We start from the raw sequence: 25713 nt of genomic DNA, 5'->3' as shown, positions 1-25713 counted from the left end.
CGTGCTTTTGTGTATTTTTGTTTTGAACAGGCTTCACGAAAGGGGCGGAACCTATCTGTTATACTTCTGCCTGAAGTATGTAATGTTGAGGCTCTTGTTGTTGTTGCTGTGTGTAGTAGCTTACCGATTCTATAGTAGAGAGGTCGTTGAGAGCGAACAGCAGACAGACTACATGGGCCCTGGCAACCTCCTCGTACAATTCAGACTCCTCCTGCTCCTGGACTACACACAACACATAAAATAAACTACAACGCCAATCACAGAGGTCAAGCTGCACTTCAGACACACAAGACAAGTTTGAACAGCCAACAATTGAATAAAATTTGCTTATGATGGTTGAAAAAATGCAAAAAATAAATTCGATGTAGAGAATTTGAACTTGCCGGGATTCGCTCCGCAATCTATATATGACTTACTAAGCTACTGAATTCGTAACCAAATTACTAGATACATCTATGGAAAAAAAAGCACCGTTCCGAGTTCTATACTGATGTTCTGAAGACGAACAAGATAAACATCAGCAACAAAAACGGTTTATGAACTCAAAAAACCGAGAGAAAAACACGACATCAATCAGTGAACATTTATTTCGTTCATTTATCACAAAAATCCTCGCCACCACTTTCCCGTGTCGAAACAAAATCAAAACCAGATCCTATAAACAAACATAGCCAACAGACAGTTGGAAAAGCGTATAGAGGCGAAGCTGAGCTTAGCACCACTTGCTATACAACTAGATCCATCAAAATGAATGCGAATCCACTACTGGACAAAATTAAACGCATATTCAAGTTTTTACGCTCTAAAAAAAACTAATTTTAAGGACCCTTTTGGAAAATATTTAATTAGAACTAGCAAAATTTTTCCGTCAGCAAGAATATATTCCGTCAGCAAACGATCTGTAGTACCCTCTCTGAAAGTCTCAAGTTTTAATTTGAGGCACTTACTAGTTTTTTCGGGGTCTGAAAATGCCACTTTTCACCGTCTGCGCTACGTTTTGAGTCGTAGTGAACTTTTTTCGAAACTAGAATTCAATCACGTTTTTCGTGAACTTCACTTTCGCTGTTCGATAGTATAGTTTGCCTCCTTTTTAACAAAGGAAATGAACTGAAAACAAAATCAAGAGTCAAATCGCATAAAGTAAACTTGAGCCGGAAAAATTTTCAGACTTTTCCTCAAAAAAAATCATCGCAACCTATAAAAGAACTAAATTACGTTCATTGACTCTTAATAACTGGCCAAGATTATGATTTGAATATTTCGTTTGAAAAAAAAAACATTTCCTGGTCAGATTTGAAGCCATGACCGTTAACTCTAGGCTAAGAAATTTGAATTAACTATGAAACAAGGTACCACTAGAGATGATGCCAGTGAGCAAAGTTATTTACGGCAAAAAACTTATCGCAAGGGTAAAAAGAACAATGAAACAAAAACAACTGACTTGCTTTTTGAAAAAAAGAACGTTCACATATGGCATTAACGTGGTGAAAACAACACTCGAATTTATGCCGCACAATAAAGAATTGACTGGTATGTGTTCGTGTGTTTCGTTCCCATGTCTCAACTCACATGAGAAGTCCACGATGTGGGTGGGCACAAATTGCGGAGTGACATCTGGTGGAATTGTGATCTCCTCCGTACGCGCAGGAACCTATAACAAAACACAACTACTCGCGACCTTCTCACTCATATATCTCACTCACGACCCTTCGCGGAAACAGACAAATAATTTACACAATTTAACTGTTCAACAACAGTTCAGGAGCAGGTTTACGAGAGTGTAGAATACGAATAACTTAAGTGATTGTTGACCTCTTCTAGAAACTCCTCTGAGATGAGGGAGAGAATGAGTGAGGTCTTGCCCACACAGCTGTCTCCTAGCAACAGAATGCGCACATCTCTCCTCCCACTCATCCCACCACTGTTGCTGCTGTGTTTCCGTCTTCCCCCCACGTTGTACATGTCCTGCTCCCCCCTGCGTCTATTTCTAGGCTGTACCGCCCTAGCTCCCCTGCCCCCGCGCAACAGTGGAGATTGATTACGTCCTCGGCGATTGTTTGGGTTGTTCACAAAGGTGCCCTGGGTGACGTTAGGGTCTTCATTGTCACCAGAGCCAACCTGAAAGCAATTAGTAGTAGGTAGAGTACAGTTAATGTGGCCAAAAGGCAAATATCGTTACAAATTGGAGTCACTTGTTTGATTTCTTCTTTAAAAAGATTCATATAGCCCAGCGTATTTGTCGGGACCCCCTCGCGTAACACCATTATTTTTCTTCATAGAGCCTACTCCTCCTACCCCCTCCCTACAATACCGACCACCCTTGAAGCTTGGAAAACGAGGGTCTGAGAAGGCCCTACCAAAAAATGTATACCATCAAATTTGAACCAATGTAGTCGAAAAAGGTTTCTAAGCCGTCCAACAGAATAAAAAATTGTCTTTTCTACACAAAAAATGCAGCCTGCGATAAATCACTTAAATTCATTTCATGCCAACAATTTAATGGTCAATTTTGGCACGATAGTAATTAGAACCTATCCCAGGGTGCAAGATCCCCTGATATGTTCTACAACCCAACCCAAAACACGCCCCCTATCCCATTCCCCTCATTAAATACCGAACCCCGCGAATTAAGTACTGCTACTGCAGAGTAACGATTACTGAAACCCATATTAACAAAAAAAGAATCCACGAACATAACTTACACACATGCGCAGCTACAATAATCAGCCACTCTTGTCGATTTCTCCAATCTCATGAATTCTCCACCAAAAACATCTTTAATTCAACAATCTGAAAAACAATTCGAAATTACTCTGATCTTACAACTCTACTCTCGGAAAATCGAAGGATTCAAATGCGCTAGCTCTCCGATATTAGCAGATCAGCGCTCTCTACAAAAGGAAGTTTGAGTGAAACGCGTTTCAAATATGAGGACAATTGCAAATTCGGCTTCAACCCTGAGTTTCAAAACCAAAAAGCAACAAAGATATATTTTAGCAATAGTAAATTATTTTATACAAATTATAATTAACTTTGATTGGAATAAAGAGCCGAAAATATACACAACATCATTAGCAAAATTTGGCTTAACCGAATTTGTTTCTTTTTCTTTCTATGTTTAGAGTCGTAGCTCCGAAAACAGTCCGAATAGCAAAAGCATTGTCTCGACCAAAGCACAACTTCATCAAAATGAGCAATTATAAATTTGAGGCATTTAATGTGATACCAGGAGTTATTCAGTCCCATTGACATCAAAAAATTACCCGAAAACAAACATCATCCCCGCTCTGCGAGTGGTCGGAACAGTAAAGCTAAAATTCAAAAATATTTAATATTATTTGGAGAACAGTCAAATAAGTCATTTTACAAGACTGATTACCACAACTATCTCAAAATAAGTATTTTCAACATTTTTGACGTTGTTGTCAACATATTTTGAAATTACTTACAAGTACTGCACCCTAAAGCATCAATAACTCGCACCAATGATAATTCATGTAACCTTCCAGGCATTTACACTCATATTCTGGAACTTGATTATTCTGGTTCGCATGAAAAACAGCCATACGAATCCGATCACTACTAGAATACAAGACATCACGTAATATCCATCCGTAGTGGTTAAACAATGACCCCCACGTGCAGTACATGCTTCCAAACTTTCAGCTGTGCTGCAACTTTCTCCTCCAATAGAACAAGATTTAATCGTTAATTTATCCACCATCCATAATGCGAAAGTGTTCGGCCAGTTACCTCCGAAGTTCGTGAAAGTGTTGAGCATGGTCATGTACGTTCCGCCAATTGCCGGATCACTTACCTGAGCGTGGAACGCCATAATGGAGACAAACATGCTATTGGTAAACAACTGATGGCAAACAAACACAGCAATCAACAACAGGTAGTACCAAATTGGAAATTCACCCGGCGACTCTTGTACTCCGGGTGTGATGTAAACTATCCCTGCGAACACAAGTCCAAATATAAGTCTACAAGGGTACGCATTCATCCAGACTTTAGTCATGGGTTTGGGGCCGGCTGTGATTCGTGATATGATTAGAGGAAGGAAGAGCTGCACAGGTGTCAGAGGAACTGCAAGAAGAGCCAGCTTTTCTTTCTTCATTCCTGCTTCGATTAGCTTTAGCCCGGTGATCCCGTCTGCCGCTGCAAATGCTATTTTACAAGTTAAGCAGAAAAAAATATATTGTTTCAGTACCGGAAGCCACAAGATTTTCCAGAGGGATTTGTAGGAATCAGTTAATGATTCTTGGTAGTCGTTATCAGCCTTTTCCCTCTTGAATATCCAGACTAGAGTGGTAGCGACGACGAAGACCACGCCCCAGAAATACATGAAACCATCCAGTGTTAGAGCGCCAGTGGGCTGAAAAGGCGATGAATTTATGAAATTGCACCGTCATATACATACTACTTAAGAAACTATTTTCAATTGGGGTCGAGTAACAATTTATCTGCATCCTCCGCATTCTCTAGAACAGATCTTATTCTAATTATTCAATTGAGTACCATTAACCTGCAAATTCCGTAATCAATTCAGAAAATCAAGTTTCCTGAACTCTTTCAAACTATTTCCGAGCTTTTAAACTATCTCCTCTATGAAAGTAAAGTAGTAACTCCATGTAAAAATGACATATTGCACTAAGCATAAAAGCGACAATGAGATTTAAGAGCAAGAAATCAGGGCGTTGACCGGTTAGTGCTCCTAGGTAGTCTGTACGTTTTGAACTTCATTGATTTAATTCTTTGAATTTGCACAAATTGATTTATTTTGTAATGCCTGCTGACACCAATGAACAAAGGAGTAAATAAATAGTACCTGAGCATCCAGTCCAATTAGGGGGTAGAAGTACTGGTTGCAGAAGTCCTTGGACTCAAATGCGAGGAATAACGTGTAGCTGACGAAGTAGCCGAAGGTCTGTCCGACTGAGTTGCACGTGGACGCGTAGCCCACATTCTCAGGCGCCAACATGCTCAGAGCCCACCCGTCTACCACTATGTCCTGAATTCAACAGAACTAGATTTTAATCAACTCTCAACATTTATTTCAGAGATCAAGCGCAGCGATACACAATCAGACAAAATTTTGACTTGACCTTTTCTCCAGACTTAAAGTTCAATTCTATTTTTTTTTCTCAATTGTTAAGAACACTCACCTAAAGGGACAATGGACGATAAAGGACTTAGTGTATTTTTTTTCCAGATTTTGACTAATTAAAGAAGAGGTGTTTCCATGTTGATTGTGATTAGGATTCCAACAAAAAATCACAAAAAACTCTCAAGTCGAATAAAACTGTTCAGAGCAGCCGTGGCCGAGTGGGTTAGGCACACGTCTCTCAGCACGAGGGTCATGCGTTCGAATCTCACTTCCGTCACGGTTAGAGGGGTCTCAGAGTCATCCGCCTCCTCGAAGTGGGACCGGCTGCGGCAAAATGGATGACATCAATCTCCCCCACGGTTGGTCCTGCACTGAGCAGGACCGGGGGCTAACAATAAAAAAATTAGAACTGTTCTGAACATTTTTGATTTTCAGAAAAAATTGACAATTTGAGTTGAAGTTCAAATTAAATTACAAATCTACTTCGACTTTAACGTGGTTCTAACTACTAATTACCACCCATTCTTGCATTTGTTCATCTTATTCAATAGTCCCTTCTCAAAAAAAATGAGTGATAATGATTACAGGCAAATGAAAAGACAAATCAAAAATTGAAATAAAAACCTTCAAAAAATCTTCGAAAAGTTGCAAAAAAGATTTTAAAAACTTCTGGAACAAAATAACCTGCAACATTATAAACTATGCAAACAGCATCCAAGAAGCTTAAAAAACGAATAATTTTGCGGAAACTAAGCCGACAAAAATAATCAGACATCGATAGTCTATACTAGAAGAAAACTTTCAGTTTCCACAAAAACAGATCCCGGCTGAAACAGAACTTTAGAGATCTATCTCCAAAAGCATGGGTGTTACCACTGCACCAATAGCACAAAACACTATCTAAAATTATAAAAAAAAACAACCTCCAGAAGTTTTAAACAAGATGAAAATCAACAACTAGCAAAATTTCTTTGACTCAATTATTAGACAAAAAAAAACAATAAACTGAAACCGTTTTCAAGTTAACTAAAAAATGCTTAAATTTTAGGCAAATTTGGCGCTGCGGCAACTAAGCCGAAAAAAAAATAAGCAGACGAACAGAAATCCGGCACAAACTTTTTAACGCGCGGACCATTTTCCGTTTACAAAAAAAACAGGTCTTGGCCGTATTCGAACCATTGACCTTTGTCTATATAAGCAGGTGCGTTAGCTCTTCGCTACACTATCGAGTTAATGCCTGACTTTGATTTGATATTAATCAAAGATAAAATGATTCAATGATTCTGTAAAACTAGTTGTTCACACGAAAAAAGTCTAGACACCGATTTGATAACGCTTGCTAATCGCAAGCGTAAAAAAATTGATAACTTTTTATCATTAATCGGTGTGGTGTCGAAACGTTCCTTTTTGTGCGTATAAACACGCTTCAAACGTTATTGAATTGGACCTAATCGATAACTTCTTCAAAAACGAATAATGAACAAAAAATTTCTGTAAAATCATGTTGCGATTTTTTAAAGGTTTTTTTTTAGCCAAGGAAGCTAACTAAGGCTTCCAATATTAGTTTTAGCTATTGCCATTGAAGCTAAACGAAGCTTCCAGCACTAGTTAAACGGAAGTTTTTCTCTACTTAAATGAAAACTTTCGTCTAATTAAGAACGAGTAATTTAGTTCGAGCAACCTTTGTTCGACTAAAACTCAAAAACCTGTTTATCTCGACACTGGGACAAGTTTTTGAAAAATTTTCATTGTCGTTTGAATAACGACTGAAAATTATTTAAAATAATATATCACTCGATCAATTCCGATGACTATTTGTGGCACCTGATTTTGCGTGGAAAACAAGAAAGAAAAAACTAAACTACACTCGAAGAAAAAGTACCTCCCAATTTTCAATGGTAGGAAAAAAAATAATGAAAATGATCGCTTTCGGCGATCACACCTACCAGTCCTCCTCACTGATTGGAACCTTCCACCATCAAAGAGCCAATCTCCGGTAAGTAATATTTACATCCTTTTCAACCGAACGACCCTAAAAATTTCCCTATGTACCCTTTGAAATTTTCTAAAGGACACTTTGAGAAATCCTTGGAAAATCAGTTTGATCGACCTAACAATCAGGCTAATTTCTTGAATTTGATTGAAAGTTTGAATTTGGTTGACCTATCATATCAAACAATTAACTGAAATGCATGCCCCCCATCGAGAAAAACCTTAAACCACCCGTGATCACAGTTAAATCTCTTTTTGAATATATCAGGGCGCCAATATCTACTTCAAAGGGGCATAAATATGTTTCCTCGAAAATCATTATAAGCTTTACATAAATAACTAGCACGTGAATTTCATTTAATTGTGAAAAAAGCTGATAAACTTATTAAATAGTTTCAGAGAGGGCAGATGGATTCGATTAGTGATGCTACTGATGCAAATGATATTTCAATTGAGAGAAACACAGATGTGCCGGGACTGAGGTATCATGATCAGACTCCAGTATCAAAACCAACACCAAAACGGCCAAATATTGTACTGAGCCCATGTGACGAAGAAAATTCAGAGGACGATGTGACTGGAAAGCTGAAGCATACCATTGAAGAGTCAATGAAGTTGTTGATACCCAGCCTTGTAGAGCAAAACAAAGCGCAACTAATGACTGCAATCAACGTCGCTGTTGAGTCCGCAATAAAGAACATGAAGAAGGAAATTATCTCATCCTCCAAAATGGAAATAGCATCTCAGGCGAATGTCAGCTATCTTAGGACTTTATCTAAAGCAGAAAAACTTGAATCATATAATCGATTAGCTTTAGCCCGGTGATCCCGTCTGCCGCTGCAAATGCTATTTTACAAGTTAAGCAGAAAAAAATATATTGTTTCAGTACCGGAAGCCACAAGATTTTCCAGAGGGATTTGTAGGAATCAGTTAATGATTCTTGGTAGTCGTTATCAGCCTTTTCCCTCTTGAATATCCAGACTAGAGTGGTAGCGACGACGAAGACCACGCCCCAGAAATACATGAAACCATCCAGTGTTAGAGCGCCAGTGGGCTGAAAAGGCGATGAATTTATGAAATTGCACCGTCATATACATACTACTTAAGAAACTATTTTCAATTGGGGTCGAGTAACAATTTATCTGCATCCTCCGCATTCTCTAGAACAGATCTTATTCTAATTATTCAATTGAGTACCATTAACCTGCAAATTCCGTAATCAATTCAGAAAATCAAGTTTCCTGAACTCTTTCAAACTATTTCCGAGCTTTTAAACTATCTCCTCTATGAAAGTAAAGTAGTAACTCCATGTAAAAATGACATATTGCACTAAGCATAAAAGCGACAATGAGATTTAAGAGCAAGAAATCAGGGCGTTGACCGGTTAGTGCTCCTAGGTAGTCTGTACGTTTTGAACTTCATTGATTTAATTCTTTGAATTTGCACAAATTGATTTATTTTGTAATGCCTGCTGACACCAATGAACAAAGGAGTAAATAAATAGTACCTGTGCATCCAGTCCAATTAGGGGGTAGAAGTACTGGTTGCAGAAGTCCTTGGACTCAAATGCGAGGAATAACGTGTAGCTGACGAAGTAGCCGAAGGTCTGTCCGACTGAGTTGCACGTGGACGCGTAGCCCACATTCTCAGGCGCCAACATGCTCAGAGCCCACCCGTCTACCACTATGTCCTGAATTCAACAGAACTAGATTTTAATCAACTCTCAACATTTATTTCAGAGATCAAGCGCAGCGATACACAATCAGACAAAATTTTGACTGGACCTTTTCTCCAGACTTAAAGTTCAATTCTATTTTTTTTCTCAATTGTTAAGAACACTCACCTAAAGGGACAATGGACGATAAAGGACTTAGTGTATTTTTTTTTCCAGATTTTGACTAATTAAAGAAGAGGTGTTTCCATGTTGATTGTGATTAGGATTCCAACAAAAAATCACAAAAAACTCTCAAGTCGAATAAAACTGTTCAGAGCAGCCGTGGCCGAGTGGGTTAGGCACACGTCTCTCAGCACGAGGGTCATGCGTTCGAATCTCACTTCCGTCACGGTTAGAGGGGTCTCAGAGTCATCCGCCTCCTCGAAGTGGGACCGGCTGCGGCAAAATGGATGACATCAATCTCCCCCACGGTTGGTCCTGCACTGAGCAGGACCGGGGGCTAACAATAAAAAAATTAGAACTGTTCTGAACATTTTTGATTTTCAGAAAAAATTGACAATTTGAGTTGAAGTTCAAATTAAATTACAAATCTACTTCGAATTTAACGTGGTTCTAACTACTAATTACCACCCATTCTTGCATTTGTTCATCTTATTCAATAGTCCCTTCTCAAAAAAAATGAGTGATAATGATTACAGGCAAATGAAAAGACAAATCAAAAATTGAAATAAAAACCTTCAAAAAATCTTCGAAAAGTTGCAAAAAAGATTTTAAAAACTTCTGGAACAAAATAACCTGCAACATTATAAACTATGCAAACAGCATCCAAGAAGCTTAAAAAACGAATAATTTTGCGGAAACTAAGCCGACAAAAATAATCAGACATCGATAGTCTATACTAGAAGAAAACTTTCAGTTTCCACAAAAACAGATCCCGGCTGAAACAGAACTTTAGAGATCTATCTCCAAAAGCATGGGTGTTACCACTGCACCAATAGCACAAAACACTATCTAAAATTATAAAAAAAAAACAACCTCCAGAAGTTTTAAACAAGATGAAAATCAACAACTAGCAAAATTTCTTTGACTCAATTATTAGACAAAAAAACAATAAACTGAAACCGTTTTCAAGTTAACTAAAAAATGCTTAAATTTTAGGCAAATTTGGCGCTGCGGCAACTAAGCCGAAAAAAAAATAAGCAGACGAACAGAAATCCGGCACAAACTTTTTAACGCGCGGACCATTTTCCGTTTACAAAAAAAACAGGTCTTGGCCGTATTCGAACCATTGACCTTTGTCTATATAAGCAGGTGCGTTAGCTCTTCGCTACACTATCGAGTTAATGCCTGACTTTGATTTGATATTAATCAAAGGTAAAATGATTCAATGATTCTGTAAAACTAGTTGTTCACACGAAAAAAGTCTAGACACCGATTTGATAACGCTTGCTAATCGCAAGCGTAAAAAAATTGATAACTTTTTATCATTAATCGGTGTGGTGTCGAAACGTTCCTTTTTTGCGTATAAACACGCTTCAAACGTTATTGAATTGGACCTAATCGATAACTTCTTCAAAAACGAATAATGAACAAAAAATTTCTGTAAAATCATGTTGCGATTTTTTAAAGGTTTTTTTTTAGCCAAGGAAGCTAACTGAGGCTTCCAATATTAGTTTTAGCTATTGCCATTGAAGCTAAACGAAGCTTCCAGCACTAGTTAAACGGAAGTTTTTCTCTACTTAAATGAAAACTTTCGTCTAATTAAGAACGAGTAATTTAGTTCGAGCAACCTTTGTTCGACTAAAACTCAAAAACCTGTTTATCTCGACACTGGGACAAGTTTTTAAAAAATTTTCATTGTCGTTTGAATAACGACTGAAAATTATTTAAAATAATATATCACTCGATCAATTCCGATGATTATTTGTGGCACCTGATTTTGCGTGGAAAACAAGAAAGAAAAAACTAAACTACACTCGAAGAAAAAGTACCTCCAAATTTTCAATGGTAGGAAAAAAAAATAATGAAAATGATCGCTTTCGGCGATCACACCTGCCAGTCCTCCTCACTGATTGGAACCTTCCACCATCAAAGAGCCAATCTCCGGTAAGTAATATTTACATCCTTTTCAACCGAACGACCCTAAAAATTTCCCTATGTACCCTTTGAAATTTTCTAAAGGACACTTTGAGAAATCCTTGGAAAATCAGTTTGATCGACCTAACAATCAGGCTAATTTCTTGAATTTGATTGAAAGTTTGAATTTGGTTGACCTATCATATCAAACAATTAACTGAAATGCATGCCCCCCATCGAGAAAAACCTTAAACCACCCGTGATCACAGTTAAATCTCTTTTTGAATATATCAGGGTGCCAATATCTACTTCAAAGGGGCATAAAAATGTTTCCTCGAAAATCATTATAAGCTTTACATAAATTACTAGCACGTGAATTTCATTTAATTGTGAAAAAAGCTGATAAACTTATTAAATAGTTTCAGAGAGGGCAGATGGATTCGATTAGTGATGCTACTGATGCAAATGATATTTCAATTGAGAGAAACACAGATGTGCCGGGACTGAGGTATCATGATCAGACTCCAGTATCAAAACCAACACCAAAACGGCCAAATATTGTACTGAGCCCATGTGACGAAGAAAATTCAGAGGACGATGTGACTGGAAAGCTGAAGCATACCATTGAAGAGTCAATGAAGTTGTTGATACCCAGCCTTGTAGAGCAAAACAAAGCGCAACTAATGACTGCAATCAACGTCGCTGTTGAGTCCGCAATAAAGAACATGAAGAAGGAAATTATCTCATCCTCCAAAATGGAAATAGCATCTCAGGCGAATGTCAGCTATCTTAGGACTTTATCTAAAGCAGAAAAACTTGAATCATATAATCGACGAGATAGCCTAAGAATTCTAGGAATCCCCGAGTGTTTGGAAGGGGAGAATAATCGTGAGAACTTTGATACAACAATAGCGAAGGTAGTGGATATTTCTCATGATATTGGTGCAAATGTGCGAGCGTCAGATATCTCAATAGCTCATCGATTGCCATCTCGATCAAATAGAGGCAAACCAATTATCGTTCGTTTCGCCAGAAGAATCGCCAAAATCAACTTGCTGCGAAACAAAAAAAAAGATGGCAGATAAAGAAGGTTTGAAAAATATAAGCGTCTTTGAAGACTTATCAAAGGCTCGTGTCAATTTCATAAAAATGATGAAGAGTGATTGCCGAAATAAATCTGCGTGGACCCGAGAAGGTGTAATCCATTATATATGGAAGGCAGACGAGCGACTATATCGTATCGATGGACTTTATGAAGGCGGGAGTTCCTTGAAATACAGATTTCAAGATGTGATGAATTGTTTCCAAAGTGTTTTCCACGAGGCAGGAGATAAAGGAGGATCGTAAACAATCTAGTGATGTTAAAGTCGTTAATTCAAAACCAAATATTTCACAGAATAACAGTACTTTAATTAATAAAATTAATAAGTTTCGGTGCTACATTTAAATATAAGATTTTTAAAACCGCACTTCGACAAATTGGAAGCACTTATTCTAAGCCTTGAGTCTCCACCTGATATAATTTGTATAACGGAAACTTGGTTAACTAAAAAAGATCCAAGTGAAAGCTGGTTAATCAATGGTTATAATCAGTATTTTACAAAAAATCGCGAAACACCAGGTGGTGGTGTAATGATCCAAGCAAGAAACACATGCTGCTTGCTGAATCAACTTGATTCATTTTCAGAAGAAAGCTTAACGGTCGATATCTTAAACAATGGCTATAAATTCTCATTATGTGTGATTTATAACCCACCAATATCAAACAAAATGCAATTCATTGATAGGCTTGATGAGTTTTTGGAAAATTCAAAAAGTGCAAATCATCCGTTCATTCTTTGTGGTGATCTTTACATTGATATAATACCTGATAACTTACTGAGCCAGTTATTTAAATTGTATTCATTCAAATGGTTTTTCGATAAACGGTCGTGAACCAACTCGCGTTACAGCCACCTCTTTAACTTGTTTGGATCATTTCATTTTCGACAATTTAACTGAACTGAACCTCATTCAATGGTACTAAATAGTGAACATTTATCAGATCATTATCCAATACACTTGGAATGGGTCATAAAGTGTCAAATTGTTAATAATGAAATTCCGTTTCGCGATACATCATTCCTAAAAAGTCGGAGCCAAGTTGAAGAATTTTTAAAAATTGCGGAAAGTAAATTGGCCTCACATAAAATAGTAATTTTCGAAATGAATGATGCAGATGCAGCTTTCAATTTGTTCGCAAAATCTTTCGAAGAGGTATTGAATATGTTTGCACCATTAAAAACCATGAAAAATTTGGTCACAAAGCAACCCGCCTGGTACACAAATAAACTTAAAAACCTTAGAACAAAGCGAAATAATGCACACAAAAAATGGAAGTTGAATCAGAATAATTATCAACTGCTTCAAAATTTCAGAAGTTTAAGAAATCGTTTTGAGAGAAATAAAATTATCTAAAAAGAATTATTATTGAAATAAATTCAAAAACTGTATAGGAGACTCAAGGCAGACATATAAAAATTTTAAACGATATCAGTGGTAAAAGTAACGAAAACAGCAAGATTCCTCCATTGCAATCATGAATTGATGAAAACGATAATGCAACAGACAGAGATGTTGCTGATAAATTTAACTATTTTTTCACAACAGTTGGAAAAGGAATTCAAAATGATGTTCCTAATGTTGATAGAATTAACGTTGAATATGTTCCATTTTCCATGCTTCTGAAAAAAACATGCGAAACAGAAGTTTTTAAAGTCCTAAATTACCTAGATAATAAAAGCTCGTCCGGTGATGATAACATCAGTAACCTTATTGTGAAAACTTCAGCGAAAGTCGTGGCACCATATCTAAGCTTCTTAATCAACTTATCATTCACAAAAGGCGTGTTTCCTAAAGAACTTTGTAAAGCGAAAATACTGCCGCTTCATAGAGATGGATCAAAACTTGATGAGAACAATTATAGACCAATTTCACTTTTAATTGTTTGGAGTAAAATCTATGAGCACATTATGTATAACCGTATTTATTCTTATTTAGAGATTTTTTCTCTCTTTTACGCAAAACAATTTGGTTTTCGTAATAAGCATAGCACAATTGATGCACTTGCTGAACTTACCGAAAGAATTAGAATGTATCCTTCTTCGAATGGAATTTTTAGTTTTTTCCTTGACTTGAAGAAAGCTTTTGACACTATTGACCATAATATCTTACTATACAAATTGGATATGTATGGGTTTAGGGGTAACTGTTTAAAATGGTTGAGCTCATATCTCAGTAATCGCATACAGCGAGTTGTAGTAAATGGTGTTTCATCTAGCTGGAGTAAAATAGAATGTGGTGTACCACAAGGCTAAATTTTAGGTCCTTTGCTTTTTCTATTATATATAAATGACCTCTCTAAAGCATGCGAAACATCGGAAGTTTTGCTATTCGCAGACGATACGAATCTAACATCAATAGGTTGTCAAATAATTGACGTTCAAAAAGACATGACGTCTTTAAATAACTGGCTACATGCAAATAAATTGGTGATTAACCTATCCAAAACAGTTCAAATGAATGTAAAGTTAAGTAGTTCCAATCATTTATTTCAGTTTAACTCTTGCTCGATAAATACGAAACCTGTTTGTAAATATTTAGGCATTTACATAGACTCCAAATTTTCTTTTAAAAGTCATATCGATTTCGTCAAAAAGAAACTTAGTAAACAATGCGGTATAGTTTCAAAGCTACGGCATTACGTGCCGAGGTCTCAAATGATCGAATACTACAGTAGCAATGTCGTTCCCATTCTCCAGTATGGCATTTTAATTTATGGATGTTGCAGCTATTCGCAGCTGGAACAACTCAATGTTTTACAAAAGAAAATCCTCAAATTCATTTTTTTCAGAAAACGTCGAGATCGTAGTGATGATATTTTTGAAAAATATAGTTTGTTAACCGTTTATGAGTATCATCTCTATGAGCTATTAAAATGTGTTCTTAAATCAGTTATTGGTGTTCATAATGATAGCTTTCTGAATGATTTATTTGTTTTTCAAAATGCAAAAAGAGCTACTAGAAATTCTGATATCAGCCTTCTGTTCGAACCATTTTGTAAACGCAAAATTGAGAGCTTCTCGATTCGATATCGCGCTTGTAAACTTTTTAATAAGCTGCGGGTTCTGAATTTGATACCTGCACACGTCAAAAGTTGTTCTTTTTCAGAAATTTCGGCAATTTACCATTCTTTGAAAATATACCTGGTACAAAACCATGAATTAGTGAAACATATATTTGGCTTATAAAAAAAATTTAAAACCCACACCCGTTGGTTGCATGCTACAGGACTACCAGCTATATATCAGCTTTTTTGTGTAAAAAAATGACCTCCCAAATCCTTCTAGTTTTCGAGATATCGAGGTTTTTTGATTTTTTTTTGGATTTTTCTCAATAATTTTTTTTTGAAAAACTTGAAAAAAAAATAAAATTATACATATAATATTACAGCGCCCTGGAAGTATTGTTAAGTTTAGTACTGTTAAGGTCAGTAGTTAGTTAATGTCAACATAAATTTATAAATAGATACAAATATAATTTTTTTTTTCACGAGCTGTAGCTTTTGTATTTAAATAAAAATATATTTGCTCGCATTGTTTAATTTGATTTGTTTCATTAGAGATGTTTCATTTGAATAGAAGGGTAGACTTTTAGTGGACCAACATGTCCCGTTGTCTATCCGTTCCTGCTTTAAATGTGGCAAATTTAATTATGCTGATATATTGTTTATAAAAGGAAAAATATATTCTTTCTTTCTTTCTTACAAAAACAGCCACTGAATTACCAAGTGAACTTCGAAAAACATCAAGTCATCACATCAAGGATTTACCTGAGTAGCGGCGAAAAAATTGAGCGAAGTGAACAAGAACACGAGCAGGTTGATTTCAGCTGCCTTTTCACCATCCACGCCCAGCAAATCATTGACATGTAGTGAAATGTAGATCATAAATAGTCCTATTAGATACTGGATCGGGATGAGCCACGTCTTACGCCGACCCATTCTGCGACTGAACAGGGAGTCCACAATAGGCGCCCAGATCAGTTTGAAACTAAAGGGGTAGAATGCGAAGGAGAAGAGTGCTTGGGAAGCATAGTCTACTTTACGAGTCATCAAAATATAAGGGATGCTGCCTGCGAAGCCTAATGGGATCCCTTGCAGCACATACAACAGAAACAACAACACAATGTTTCCTCTGTCTTTCCGCCAATCAGCTTCGCTCTCGAATCCCGACTTTACGTAATCGTTTGAAGAAAGCGTGCCATTTTCTGCAGTCGAAATTTCCATATAGGGCATCTTTTTGGATGTATCGCCGTTAAGCATTGTACTGGGAGAGCTATTCTCCTTATTTGGAAAGCGTTTCTCGTTACTTCTCATTCTAGACTGAGGAGTGGGCGCGTCTCCGCCAGGCGAGGCCACTGCAGATGAGCCATGAATAGCAGGTGATCCGTTGCTCTCGTTCAGTTTCGAAGACTGGCGCCTAGTTGTCACCATCGCAACCAGAGAAGAAATTGTATTCCAACTGTTGGTGAATATCAAGTCTCACGTTAAGCTCTCCATTTACGATAACAAACAGACCAAACTTGCCTGAAATTATAAATAATCCTTGGGGACATGAGTTTGATAACAGGTTTTTTAACGTCTCTTGCAACAAAACTAAAAAATACGTAAGACGTTATCTCAATATTAGCAAAACTGACCCAAAAAATATTATTAATATTATTTAAAAATATATTTCGCAACAGCTACGATACAACGCAAGCATACCAATTGAACAAAGAAGTAAAAATCTAATTTTAAAAACTCAAAGATTACATCAAAAAAGTTTGCAATGAAAAAAAAAATGCATTGGAAAATTTACAGCTAGTTTAAGCATTGGAAAACTTATTGGAACATAATAACTTAGAAATAAATAATCTGATTTTCAAAAAACTTTGACTTTCAGTTAAAAATGCGTAAATCATAGGCACATTCCGACAAAACATAAGCAAACAATTATAAGTCCGATAAAAGTTTCAAGTCACGCGGAAAATTTTCCGTCTAGAAAAAATGACTGGCCTGATTCGAACCTGTTTCACACGCATGTGCATTACCTCTACGCAACATATTCGGATTAACGCCTTGATATTGATTTAATGAGCTGACGAGTCAAATGACACGTCTTGAAATACAACATTATGCGGATTAAAATAAAGAGTTTTATATGAAAAAACTAATGCAATTAATATGACCAATTAGCTTGTCTTAATTCAATCCTGAACAATTTTGAGTGCGGAATTGTTTTGATACTTCGTCAAGTAAAAAAATTCGAGTTACCCTTTCAATATCATAAGCAAATCTTTACTGCGGATAAATTAGCCCAGCACAAAGCTAAATTTGCAAATTTCATGCCTCCAGAACGTAATCAAAACGAATTGCAGGAAAACATCTTTTATATTTGAGCTCAAGTAGTCGCTTTCTTTACATATATGGCATTTTTTTTATTAAAAACTAACTCGATCGCCAAAATTGGTTTCAAAACAACTTATAAATTCTTTTACTTCTTCAAAAAAAGGATAAAAAAGACAAAAAAAAGATCTTAACAATTAATTCGATTTCCAGAAACTCAAACTTGGTTGCCATCTTTAAAATAGCTTCTAACTATTTTCAGAGAATTAATTTGATTCAACTTCTTCCTTTACGTATGATTCAAATAGCCAGTATAACAAATTCGAACTCACGAAAACGAAACCCCAATTAATTGTTGGCAATTTGAAAATGCAAATTTCATACGGAAAGGGTTGTCAAAATTAATACATGCATAGAGGGAGAACAGTTAACTACGTTCCAATATGGGGTAAAATAGTTAACAAGATCCAAAAAACGACCATAAACCAAATAAGTGAACACTCATTTGGTTCATTGACACTTAAAAAGTGCAACCGCCAAAATAACGAACAAAAAAATTTTAAAAACTTTGCTTTGAAAAAAATTTCAAAAAGAAACGCCTGCATACATTAAAAAAACTGATTCATGCTTTTAAAGAGTCATTCAAGATGTGTCATTTTGAAAAATGTTTTAAGAACCCTATCTTAAACGATACAAATTGCTGCTAAGACTGAACTGAAATGAAAGGTGAGGCGATCAGAGATTTCGCGTAAAGAAGGGGAAAAAAAGAAAAGGCGCGTTGATGAGCCACGCATTAAGCTTTTGAATAATCGCAAAAAAAATTTGAGAACTAGTCAAAATTTTTCTTGCGTTCAAAAAGTACTCTAAATCACAGAGGCAAAGTTGCACTTCGCATACACAAGCAAAAACATGACCAATAATGTTACTGGGAAAAACTGAGTCTAAATAATTGCTAAGTGACGCAAGCCAATTATGACGCATTAGCAGTCAATTCGAAAAAAAAATACCAACTAACAAACCTCAATTTATAGAGTGGACGCATTTTAACTAGTATACGAAAAAGTTCATTCAAAAACATCCGATCCTGCCCAGGTTCGAGCCCTTTTATTTTGTTGCGGGTCTCCTTCCCTACATCTACGCTACAGATTCATGGTACCTAGAAGCTAAAGAGCTATTTGTTAAAAAGTAAGCTGTGTTAATATCCTTAGTATTGGCTGTACTTAATAGCTGGATCAAAATGAACACTTTCAAAATGAACAAATTCTGTCGCAACAATTTCATCACAACAATATTTGCGACTTAGCTTGGAAAAAATAGAGTTCATACAATCACACAAGCTTTGCTTGGGTAATAAACGTTACCACCAAACAAATTATTTCAACAAGACCGAAAAAATATATATATTCAAATTTTTGAACTCCATCCAAACAAGGACATCATTGTGAAGCAACTTCCAAAACAAATTTACAAGATCATTGAGGAAGAATAAATGAGCTCGAAAATTTGATAATTATCTTGCGTGCCGGATTTATGTTGTTTATATTTTCGTTGCGAACGTTTTTGAGACGATTTACAGGGCAGTGACAGTCCACAGAATCGGGCACTTGCCATAAAAACTGAATCAATAAATAATTTGATTATTTCGCTGGGAATTTAGCACCAAGGCGAAGTTCATTAGAGACAATTAAATTAATACAAAACACTATTTCGACTTCCATTTGATACCAAGTCAATAATCAAAAAAATTAATGTCTAAATTACTAAGAGCTACGCAGCAATTCCCTTATGTCTTTGTTTTCGATATCCAAATCAACAATGAGCAAGCCCTCGTTATCTTTTGTAGTTCTATCGGCACCGAAATCTAAGAGCAATTGAACAGCTTCTAAATGTTCGCACGAAACTGCATAATGCAAGGCTGTTTGGCCATCACTGTCTTTCACATTGATGTCCGCATTAAAAGAGTCTAACAACATTTTCAACATGTCATAATTGCCGCGATCAGCCGCCCAGTGTATTAAAGCCATTCCTGATTGTGGATCTGGATCGTCGACAGAGGGAATGTTCTTGGATGTCAAAAGTTCTCTCACTTTTTCACAATTTCCAATCTGACACCAGTCGTAGATTGACTTAGAATCATCACTACTATCTTCCACACAATCCTCCTTTACTGGGCGACTGACAGCCCAATTTGACAATCTGAACCCCTGTGAGCCAGTCTTGGAAGCCTCAGTCTCCCAATCTGGGAATAGACTAGACACTTTCTCCACGTATTCCATCTGAGCACGTGACTTCTCCATACCAGCCAGACTTTTCCAACAGCTATACTTTCTCTTTCCAGTCAAGTCCCAGAACGAGGGCGCTTGTGTGTGGCAGTCACCCTCTAATGACTGTTTATAGCGCCCATAGAGATACAGAAGGTCTTCCGCTTTCATAGTGTTCGCTTGAGTTTGCACAAAATTAGCAGCCTGATTAAACAACTCATTTTCATATTCAACATCATCCATGCCAAAACAAACCCTAAAAACAGACTGACAGTTCTATACAAAAGTACAACTCATTTTAAAAAGCAGTTAGTTGAAATTGAACAAAACGAGTATAAGAGTTCGTTAATAAAATAGCTTAATATAAAAACGCGCGGACCGTCGAATAAAAACAAATTGAACTATTTCGGTGAAATTTTAAACGTATTAATGGGTTTCAACCCTAATCATGTTTTACAAAGCCTCCTGTGAAAGAAACCTAAACATGACGGCAAAATTTTGAAAGAATTGTACTCATTTCTATTTCTTCGCAAAGTTCAGTGGAAAAACCGAAAAAGTTGAGGTTGTTAATATCCATCCTACTTGTGCAACAAACGCGCCCTGTTATTTTTTATAAGCTTATACTGATATAATCGCTTCAAAAGATTCGATTGCTCAACTCATAAACAAAAACAATACATCTGATCTGATGTTTCAATGATGCGCAATAACAATAGGCTGTAACTCTTAGAAATTAGAGCAAAACTATCCGCCACAATTTGGATGCAACAATCAAAAAGAAGTGAGTATTCTCTACACTTGTGAAGTAATAAACAAACAAGTGAGAACTCTTTTTCAAGACTATAATTGGAAAAATTTCAAGTGGCCTAATTTTAATGAAGTTTAGCATCTGTTTATCCCGCATACATAAAATATTTCAATTAAGAATAGTCAAGCACTTCTAAGTTGGGAAATTTATCATATAAAAAAAACACTTACCACAGCAACATAATAAAATTAAATTCACGAGTTGCCTCAAAATGAGTGAAATTGCGACATCTGTAGAATTTAATTCAAGCCAAGAAGCGGAATTTTCTGAGTATAATCAGAAATTATTCTCCACAAACTTACGAAGTTCAACAAACACAGCAGACATGAACTTGTCGGATTTGGACAACAGTTTCGCCTCTTCCACGCAATTCGAGCACAGCAACTCCCTGAAGAAGAAGAAAAGGAAGCGAAAGAGTGGCCCGGTTGCATATCATCAGCGACAAGCTGCCAATCAGCGCGAGAGAAGACGCATGAAGGCAACCAACACAATGAACACTTCAAACATTCATAGGTTTATCAAGAGTACATTTATATGCAAAAACAGAGTGTTTCGAAAACCGTGATATTTGCACCAAAATCTTTTCTTTCCATAAGTTTTTCGATACAATTTTCTCGAGGTTTATGGCATCGAGAGGTTTATTAAACTATAAAAAGCAGTTAATAATCGCTGAAACAAACTTTGAAAAATACAGTTAGCTCAGGCTGGCGTTCGTGACCTTATATTTCACCAAATCTACACTGCAAATTAGTCTGAAAAATCAGGCCAATTTTTCGCGACAATTTTGGAATCCTTAAGTATTTTTGGAATCCTAATCACCACTGAAAGGCTTTTAATGCATATGAAAGCACTCTACCCCATACGTGCTTGCTTTGATTGAGGAACCTTAAATCGCGAGTAGAAAAACAATACTACATGCTTTACGACCATACCACCTACTCTTTGAGTGGTCGAAAAAAGAATGAGTGTTTCTGTAGATTTTTACACAAACAACGGTTTTTCAGCACGAGATTAAATTTCAAACGCGCCTCCTGGCGTTTAAAAAAAAACAGAATGAATTGCAAATGATTATTGTTGTACCATATTTAACAAGCTAATAAGAAAAAAAACTGCTTGAAATCGGCAAAAACTGCTCTCCCAGCAAAAATTCAAACCCTTCTCAGTGTTTCTCACATTTGAACTTTTTTCACTGCTTTATTAAAAAATAAACTATGGGTTGGATGGACACTTCAGCTAACTCAAATCCACATTACACCAATAACTTCTAACTTTTAAAAAATAATCAAAATGAACTGTTCATTGTCTATTCGGGAAGGCCATCAATGAAGCGTTTGAACGTCTTCAGTCACACATCCCCACTTTGCCATACGAGAAAAAACTGAGCAAGGTGGATACTCTTCGGCTCGCTATCAACTACATCCGATTCCTGGACCAGATCCTGATATCCTTCGATTCCTACGAACAGACTTCGCTGCTACCTCAGTTCCCCGAGTCCTCCTTCTACCCTATGATTCCCCCCTCGCCTATTGCTTCTTCAGCTGGGGGACTCATTACTCACCCTTCAAATCCCATATCAATGGACTATTACACACCAACCGATCATTTGCATTCCACGGGAATTGGCTCTTACTTTGAGACCGATTATTCAACCATGAACAGAGATTACAGAAATGGAGCAACTGTTCAAAACTACCTATAGCATAAACTTTGCGTTAATATTATCTGTCAATATCAAGCTAAATCGAGTTACATTCAAGTGTGTTTTAAAAAAGTCTTAGAAAAGTTCAGAAGATCGATCTTTAAGAAACAAAAAGTTCTTAAAAACCGCTCCCTTCTAGCAAAATATTAAATCTGCTATTATTTGATCTATATTTTTATCATTTAATTGAGTCTTTTCGGCTTTTAGAAGTGCCAGAATGGGTAACAAATCATTTTTTGTCCTTCGGAGCCACTGATTTAACCACCTTGATGGTTAACAGCCACAGCGTAGAGAATGTGAATTGAGAAACAGCCAGTTTCGCCAGAACTTATTGTCACTTAGCAATAGTTCTGCTGATGTTTTATGATTGCGATTCCAACTTCTGTCCGACAGAAATTCCAAATGGTATACCAAACTACTTCTTCATATTTTTGTTGTTTTTAACGTTTAATTTACTTCACGTTTGTAAAGATTGAGTTGTAGATATGGAAAACCAATGAAGAAACAGTTTGATACGGAAACAAAACAAAATATTGTGTACTGAAGGCTTGAGTCTTCGAGAAAGCAAAACAAATATACGAGGCTCAGTTCTACAACGTGTTCTGGGTCAATGAGTTTGATGTTTCGATGGCATAAGAATCACAAGCACGAGCTAGGGCTTTCGACCTCGATCGTGCACCTCTCAGACACATGATACAGGATCGAGTGATGGCCATGCTCAATCGGTTCCTCAGCCAGCTTGTTGTGATAGGGCGTGGAATGTCGAGTTTTCTGATAGTAGGGTGGCAAGTCGTTTCACTAGTGCTTGTGTGACAGGAGCCTGACCCCCAGAGGTTGATAAAACTATTGGGCAGAATGACGCACCTTCAGTATCGAGCACTCGCGATTCGTAATTCCTCCTTTTTTCTGTCTCATGACGTCTGTAGAATTGGTCCACTGTTGGTCTTACAGAGTGGACTGAACACTCGAACGTCAACCTGCGTTTTCTCAAATCTACCTCCCCAAACACCACTTGCGCTGGTGTCCAATCTTGCGCCAGCTTGAGAATTTGAACCTGGTGTTAGAGTCCGGTCTACTTCTTGCAGCTGAGGTTCAAGTGCTACATCGTGGCAAACTTGTGACAGAACAGTTGCAAACAAATCGCGTATTTCGTTGTGACGAACTATTGGAAAGCCGCCCTTCGAGCAGCTCAACGCATGTTCAACATCAAAATCTTTCGAACAGACACGATGATGTCAGGTGTGGTTCTGAGTAAGAAAGTGTACCTGCTTTGCAAGCCATGGGTCAGATAAGATAGTGCGGCCTGTGGCTCCGTTTTTGCAATGTCGCTCAGCGTCTGTAGCTCAGCAAGCCATTCTTCCACCAAACCTGATACGTATTGTTCAACAAACTTCTGGCTTCCAACAACTGATCCAAGAACGCGATGTCCTTCCGTGAGAACGTCTACGCTCGATTTCTTGAATATCTCCCTGACTCTTTCCTCAAACTCTGGTTTGACAAGAACTTTAGGTTTCTTCGCATTCGGATAGTACCCAAAGCTCGGTCCGAATGTAGAGATTTTGTCCCACCACATCTTGAGGGCGTCTACGTCTCCTATTCCGGTTGCATTGTCAGCAATCCAAACTTGTTTGCACCCTGATGTTTCCGTGGCGCTGATAATGGGCAATGCTGAGACTCCAAAAAAAGGCATAGCTAACGGGTCACCTTATGTGGTTCCTTCTTCCGACTGAATGGTATCAACAGAAAGATATAGTTGAGAAGGCTCTCGATAAAAGTTAGTGCAAATTGTGGAGAATCCAGGACACAGTACTGAATGTTTCTCAGGGCTGTATGCCTGTTGAGTTCATTGAACGCATTCTCGGCATCCACTAAAAGCAATCCTTCGCAATCATGGTCCGTAAACATTTTTCTGATCGCATGAATAGCGGCTTCACATCCAGCTTCATGACCTGCAGAAAGTTGTTTGTTACCGGCAGCTTCACGGATATATGGTTTCAAAACCGATAAAGCATATTTCATAAATTATGAGTACATAAATGAAAGAATTAGTCAAAGTTTTTATGACCGTTAGGCGCTGCGTTTCTTGTAGTCAATTCATCCTTTTCCAGTTATGTCTCTACATGCTAATTCCGGTTGTTTTCCAGTGACCGTCAAGACTCCATTTGAAGCAGGTGGTGGACTTGCTAAGTACCCTTACACATGGAAAAAATTTTACAGTCGCTTCAAAATCGTATTGTAAAGAAATTCTCCTTGGTTTCCAGATTTGCTTTTTTCACCATTACTTTGCTAGAGTTTATTCTCGAGTCTCTTTCGTTCGCCTCAAAGAGACCAGCAGTTGAGTTTCTGTCATAAAAAACCCGGAGCATATCACCATCCTTTATTTTCTGCACGCAAGTGATGCTGTCTAAACTTTAAAGACGTTTGTAATAAGATAAAATTTCTAACATGTTCTTTTTGAATTTCATACATGATCTTTGATCATTTTATTGTAAATGAAAAATTTTATATCCTGACGATGCACAAAATGTGCGAAAACGTTTGAATTAACAATTTTAAAAAATTCTTATTAATAAGATAAGCTTTGGAGTCCCTCAAAGAGACAGGTCGCTCTTCTCTGCACATTTTCCAAAATCCTTCTGAGCTTGGAGAAGCTCAGAAGGAGAGCTCAAAAAGAGGATTTCTGAGTACGATTGATCTTGATTATCACCAGCATCTGGGACAATGATTACAAGACGAGATTCCAACAACTACATAAAGAAAGAAATAGGGCTCTCCAGCGACGGCTGTGAAATATGGACAACAGTTTCATTGCCAAAATCTATCGCCGTTGCAACTCTAGAAAAAGCAGACTTTTTTGTGGTTTTTGTGCCACAAAAAGACTAGCAGAACTGAAAGTGCATCATGAAACGAAGACTGAACCCTCTTACGCCAAAATTACTAAGAATATGAAAAACAGCAGTCTCTGCGCCACCATTGTTGAACAGGTTAAAGCGGAAGAAAAACAACAAACGGAAAAATCAAACAACCTTGTTATCCGTGGTTTGAAAGCCGACAAAGATCAAACCGACAAAGAGATGCTAACAGATCTAGCTAGTGCGGTTTCTGTCACACTTAAAGAAGACGAATTTACAACACGCCGAATCAAAAACAAAAACAACGCCAATGCGAATCCGCTCCTCATCATTACGTTCAAAGACACCATAACACGTCTAAAACTACTGAAAAGTAGCAAAAAATTGAAAGATTGCGATGAATTTAAGGGAGTACTTATCAACCCTGACTATACAAAAACCGAACAAGCACAGCAGTATGAGCTACGACAAGAGCTGAGAAGCAAGAAAGAGAATGACTCGGAAAAAACATGGATTATTAGAAACAATATGGTGGTTTCACAATGACTACAGCAGTCAATGAAACCTAACACAGAAGAGCTTAAAGTAATTCTGTGAAACATAGAAAGTGCTAAGACAAACAATCCACTACTGACAAACAATGAACTCGACACGGATATATTACTACTAACAGAATCGCTAGCTACACATTACAACTCATGCCTTTTACCAGGTTTTTACTGTTACTTTGCCGAAGCCGTGAAGCCACAGAGAGGACGGCCTATGGGAGGCTTATCTATTTGCGTCAGCCAGAGCCTAGACTGCAGAAACACC

At 37.2% G+C, this 25713-nt stretch overlaps 5 protein-coding genes across 5 annotated transcripts in view; 2 read left to right on the top strand and 3 right to left on the bottom strand.

Moving 5' to 3' along the window:
- Positions 1-58: 58 nt before the first annotated feature.
- Positions 59-25713, bottom strand: part of LOC134853552 (mitochondrial Rho GTPase 1-A-like) — a 31564-nt gene continuing 5909 nt past the window's right edge. Inside the window, exons 2-5 of the mRNA XM_063869552.1 lie at positions 2703-2792; positions 1813-2118; positions 1570-1651; positions 59-222 (exon numbers count right to left, since the gene is read on the bottom strand). Of these exons, the coding sequence (XP_063725622.1) occupies positions 59-222; positions 1570-1651; positions 1813-2118; positions 2703-2708 (558 nt within the window). The 5' untranslated portion in view covers positions 2709-2792. The remainder of the gene's footprint in view (positions 223-1569; positions 1652-1812; positions 2119-2702; positions 2793-25713) is intronic.
- On the bottom strand, positions 2975-16475 carry LOC134853354 (acetyl-coenzyme A transporter 1-like). The gene is made up of 3 exons (XM_063869330.1): positions 15724-16475; positions 8610-8792; positions 2975-4378 (listed from the first exon to the last, which is right to left on the bottom strand). Exons 1-3 carry the CDS (start codon positions 16384-16386, stop codon positions 3494-3496), a joined length of 1731 nt encoding a protein of 576 aa, XP_063725400.1. The 5' UTR covers positions 16387-16475; the 3' UTR covers positions 2975-3493.
- The window catches only part of LOC134853352 (UV excision repair protein RAD23 homolog), a 524307-nt gene continuing 509847 nt past the window's right edge, over positions 11254-25713 (top strand). Inside the window, exon 1 of the mRNA XM_063869328.1 lies at positions 11254-11272. The gene's annotated coding sequence lies outside the window, so the exon portion shown is untranslated. The remainder of the gene's footprint in view (positions 11273-25713) is intronic.
- LOC134852920 (acyl-CoA-binding domain-containing protein 6-like) lies at positions 18784-19805 on the bottom strand. Its single transcript, XM_063868788.1, has one exon. The coding sequence runs from the start codon at positions 19782-19784 to the stop codon at positions 19041-19043; it is 744 nt and encodes a 247-aa protein (XP_063724858.1). The 5' UTR covers positions 19785-19805; the 3' UTR covers positions 18784-19040.
- Positions 20559-25511, top strand: LOC134852921 (pancreas transcription factor 1 subunit alpha-like). The gene is made up of 2 exons (XM_063868789.1): positions 20559-20827; positions 21665-25511. Exons 1-2 carry the CDS (start codon positions 20561-20563, stop codon positions 22046-22048), a joined length of 651 nt encoding a protein of 216 aa, XP_063724859.1. The 5' UTR covers positions 20559-20560; the 3' UTR covers positions 22049-25511.

The sequence above is a fragment of the Symsagittifera roscoffensis genome, chromosome 8, assembly GCF_963678635.1.
Source record: "Symsagittifera roscoffensis chromosome 8, txSymRosc1.1, whole genome shotgun sequence".
NCBI lineage: Eukaryota > Metazoa > Xenacoelomorpha > Acoela > Convolutidae > Symsagittifera > Symsagittifera roscoffensis.
The sequence above is the reverse complement of the archived record's forward strand: the minus strand, read 5'-3'. Positions and strand labels throughout refer to the sequence as shown.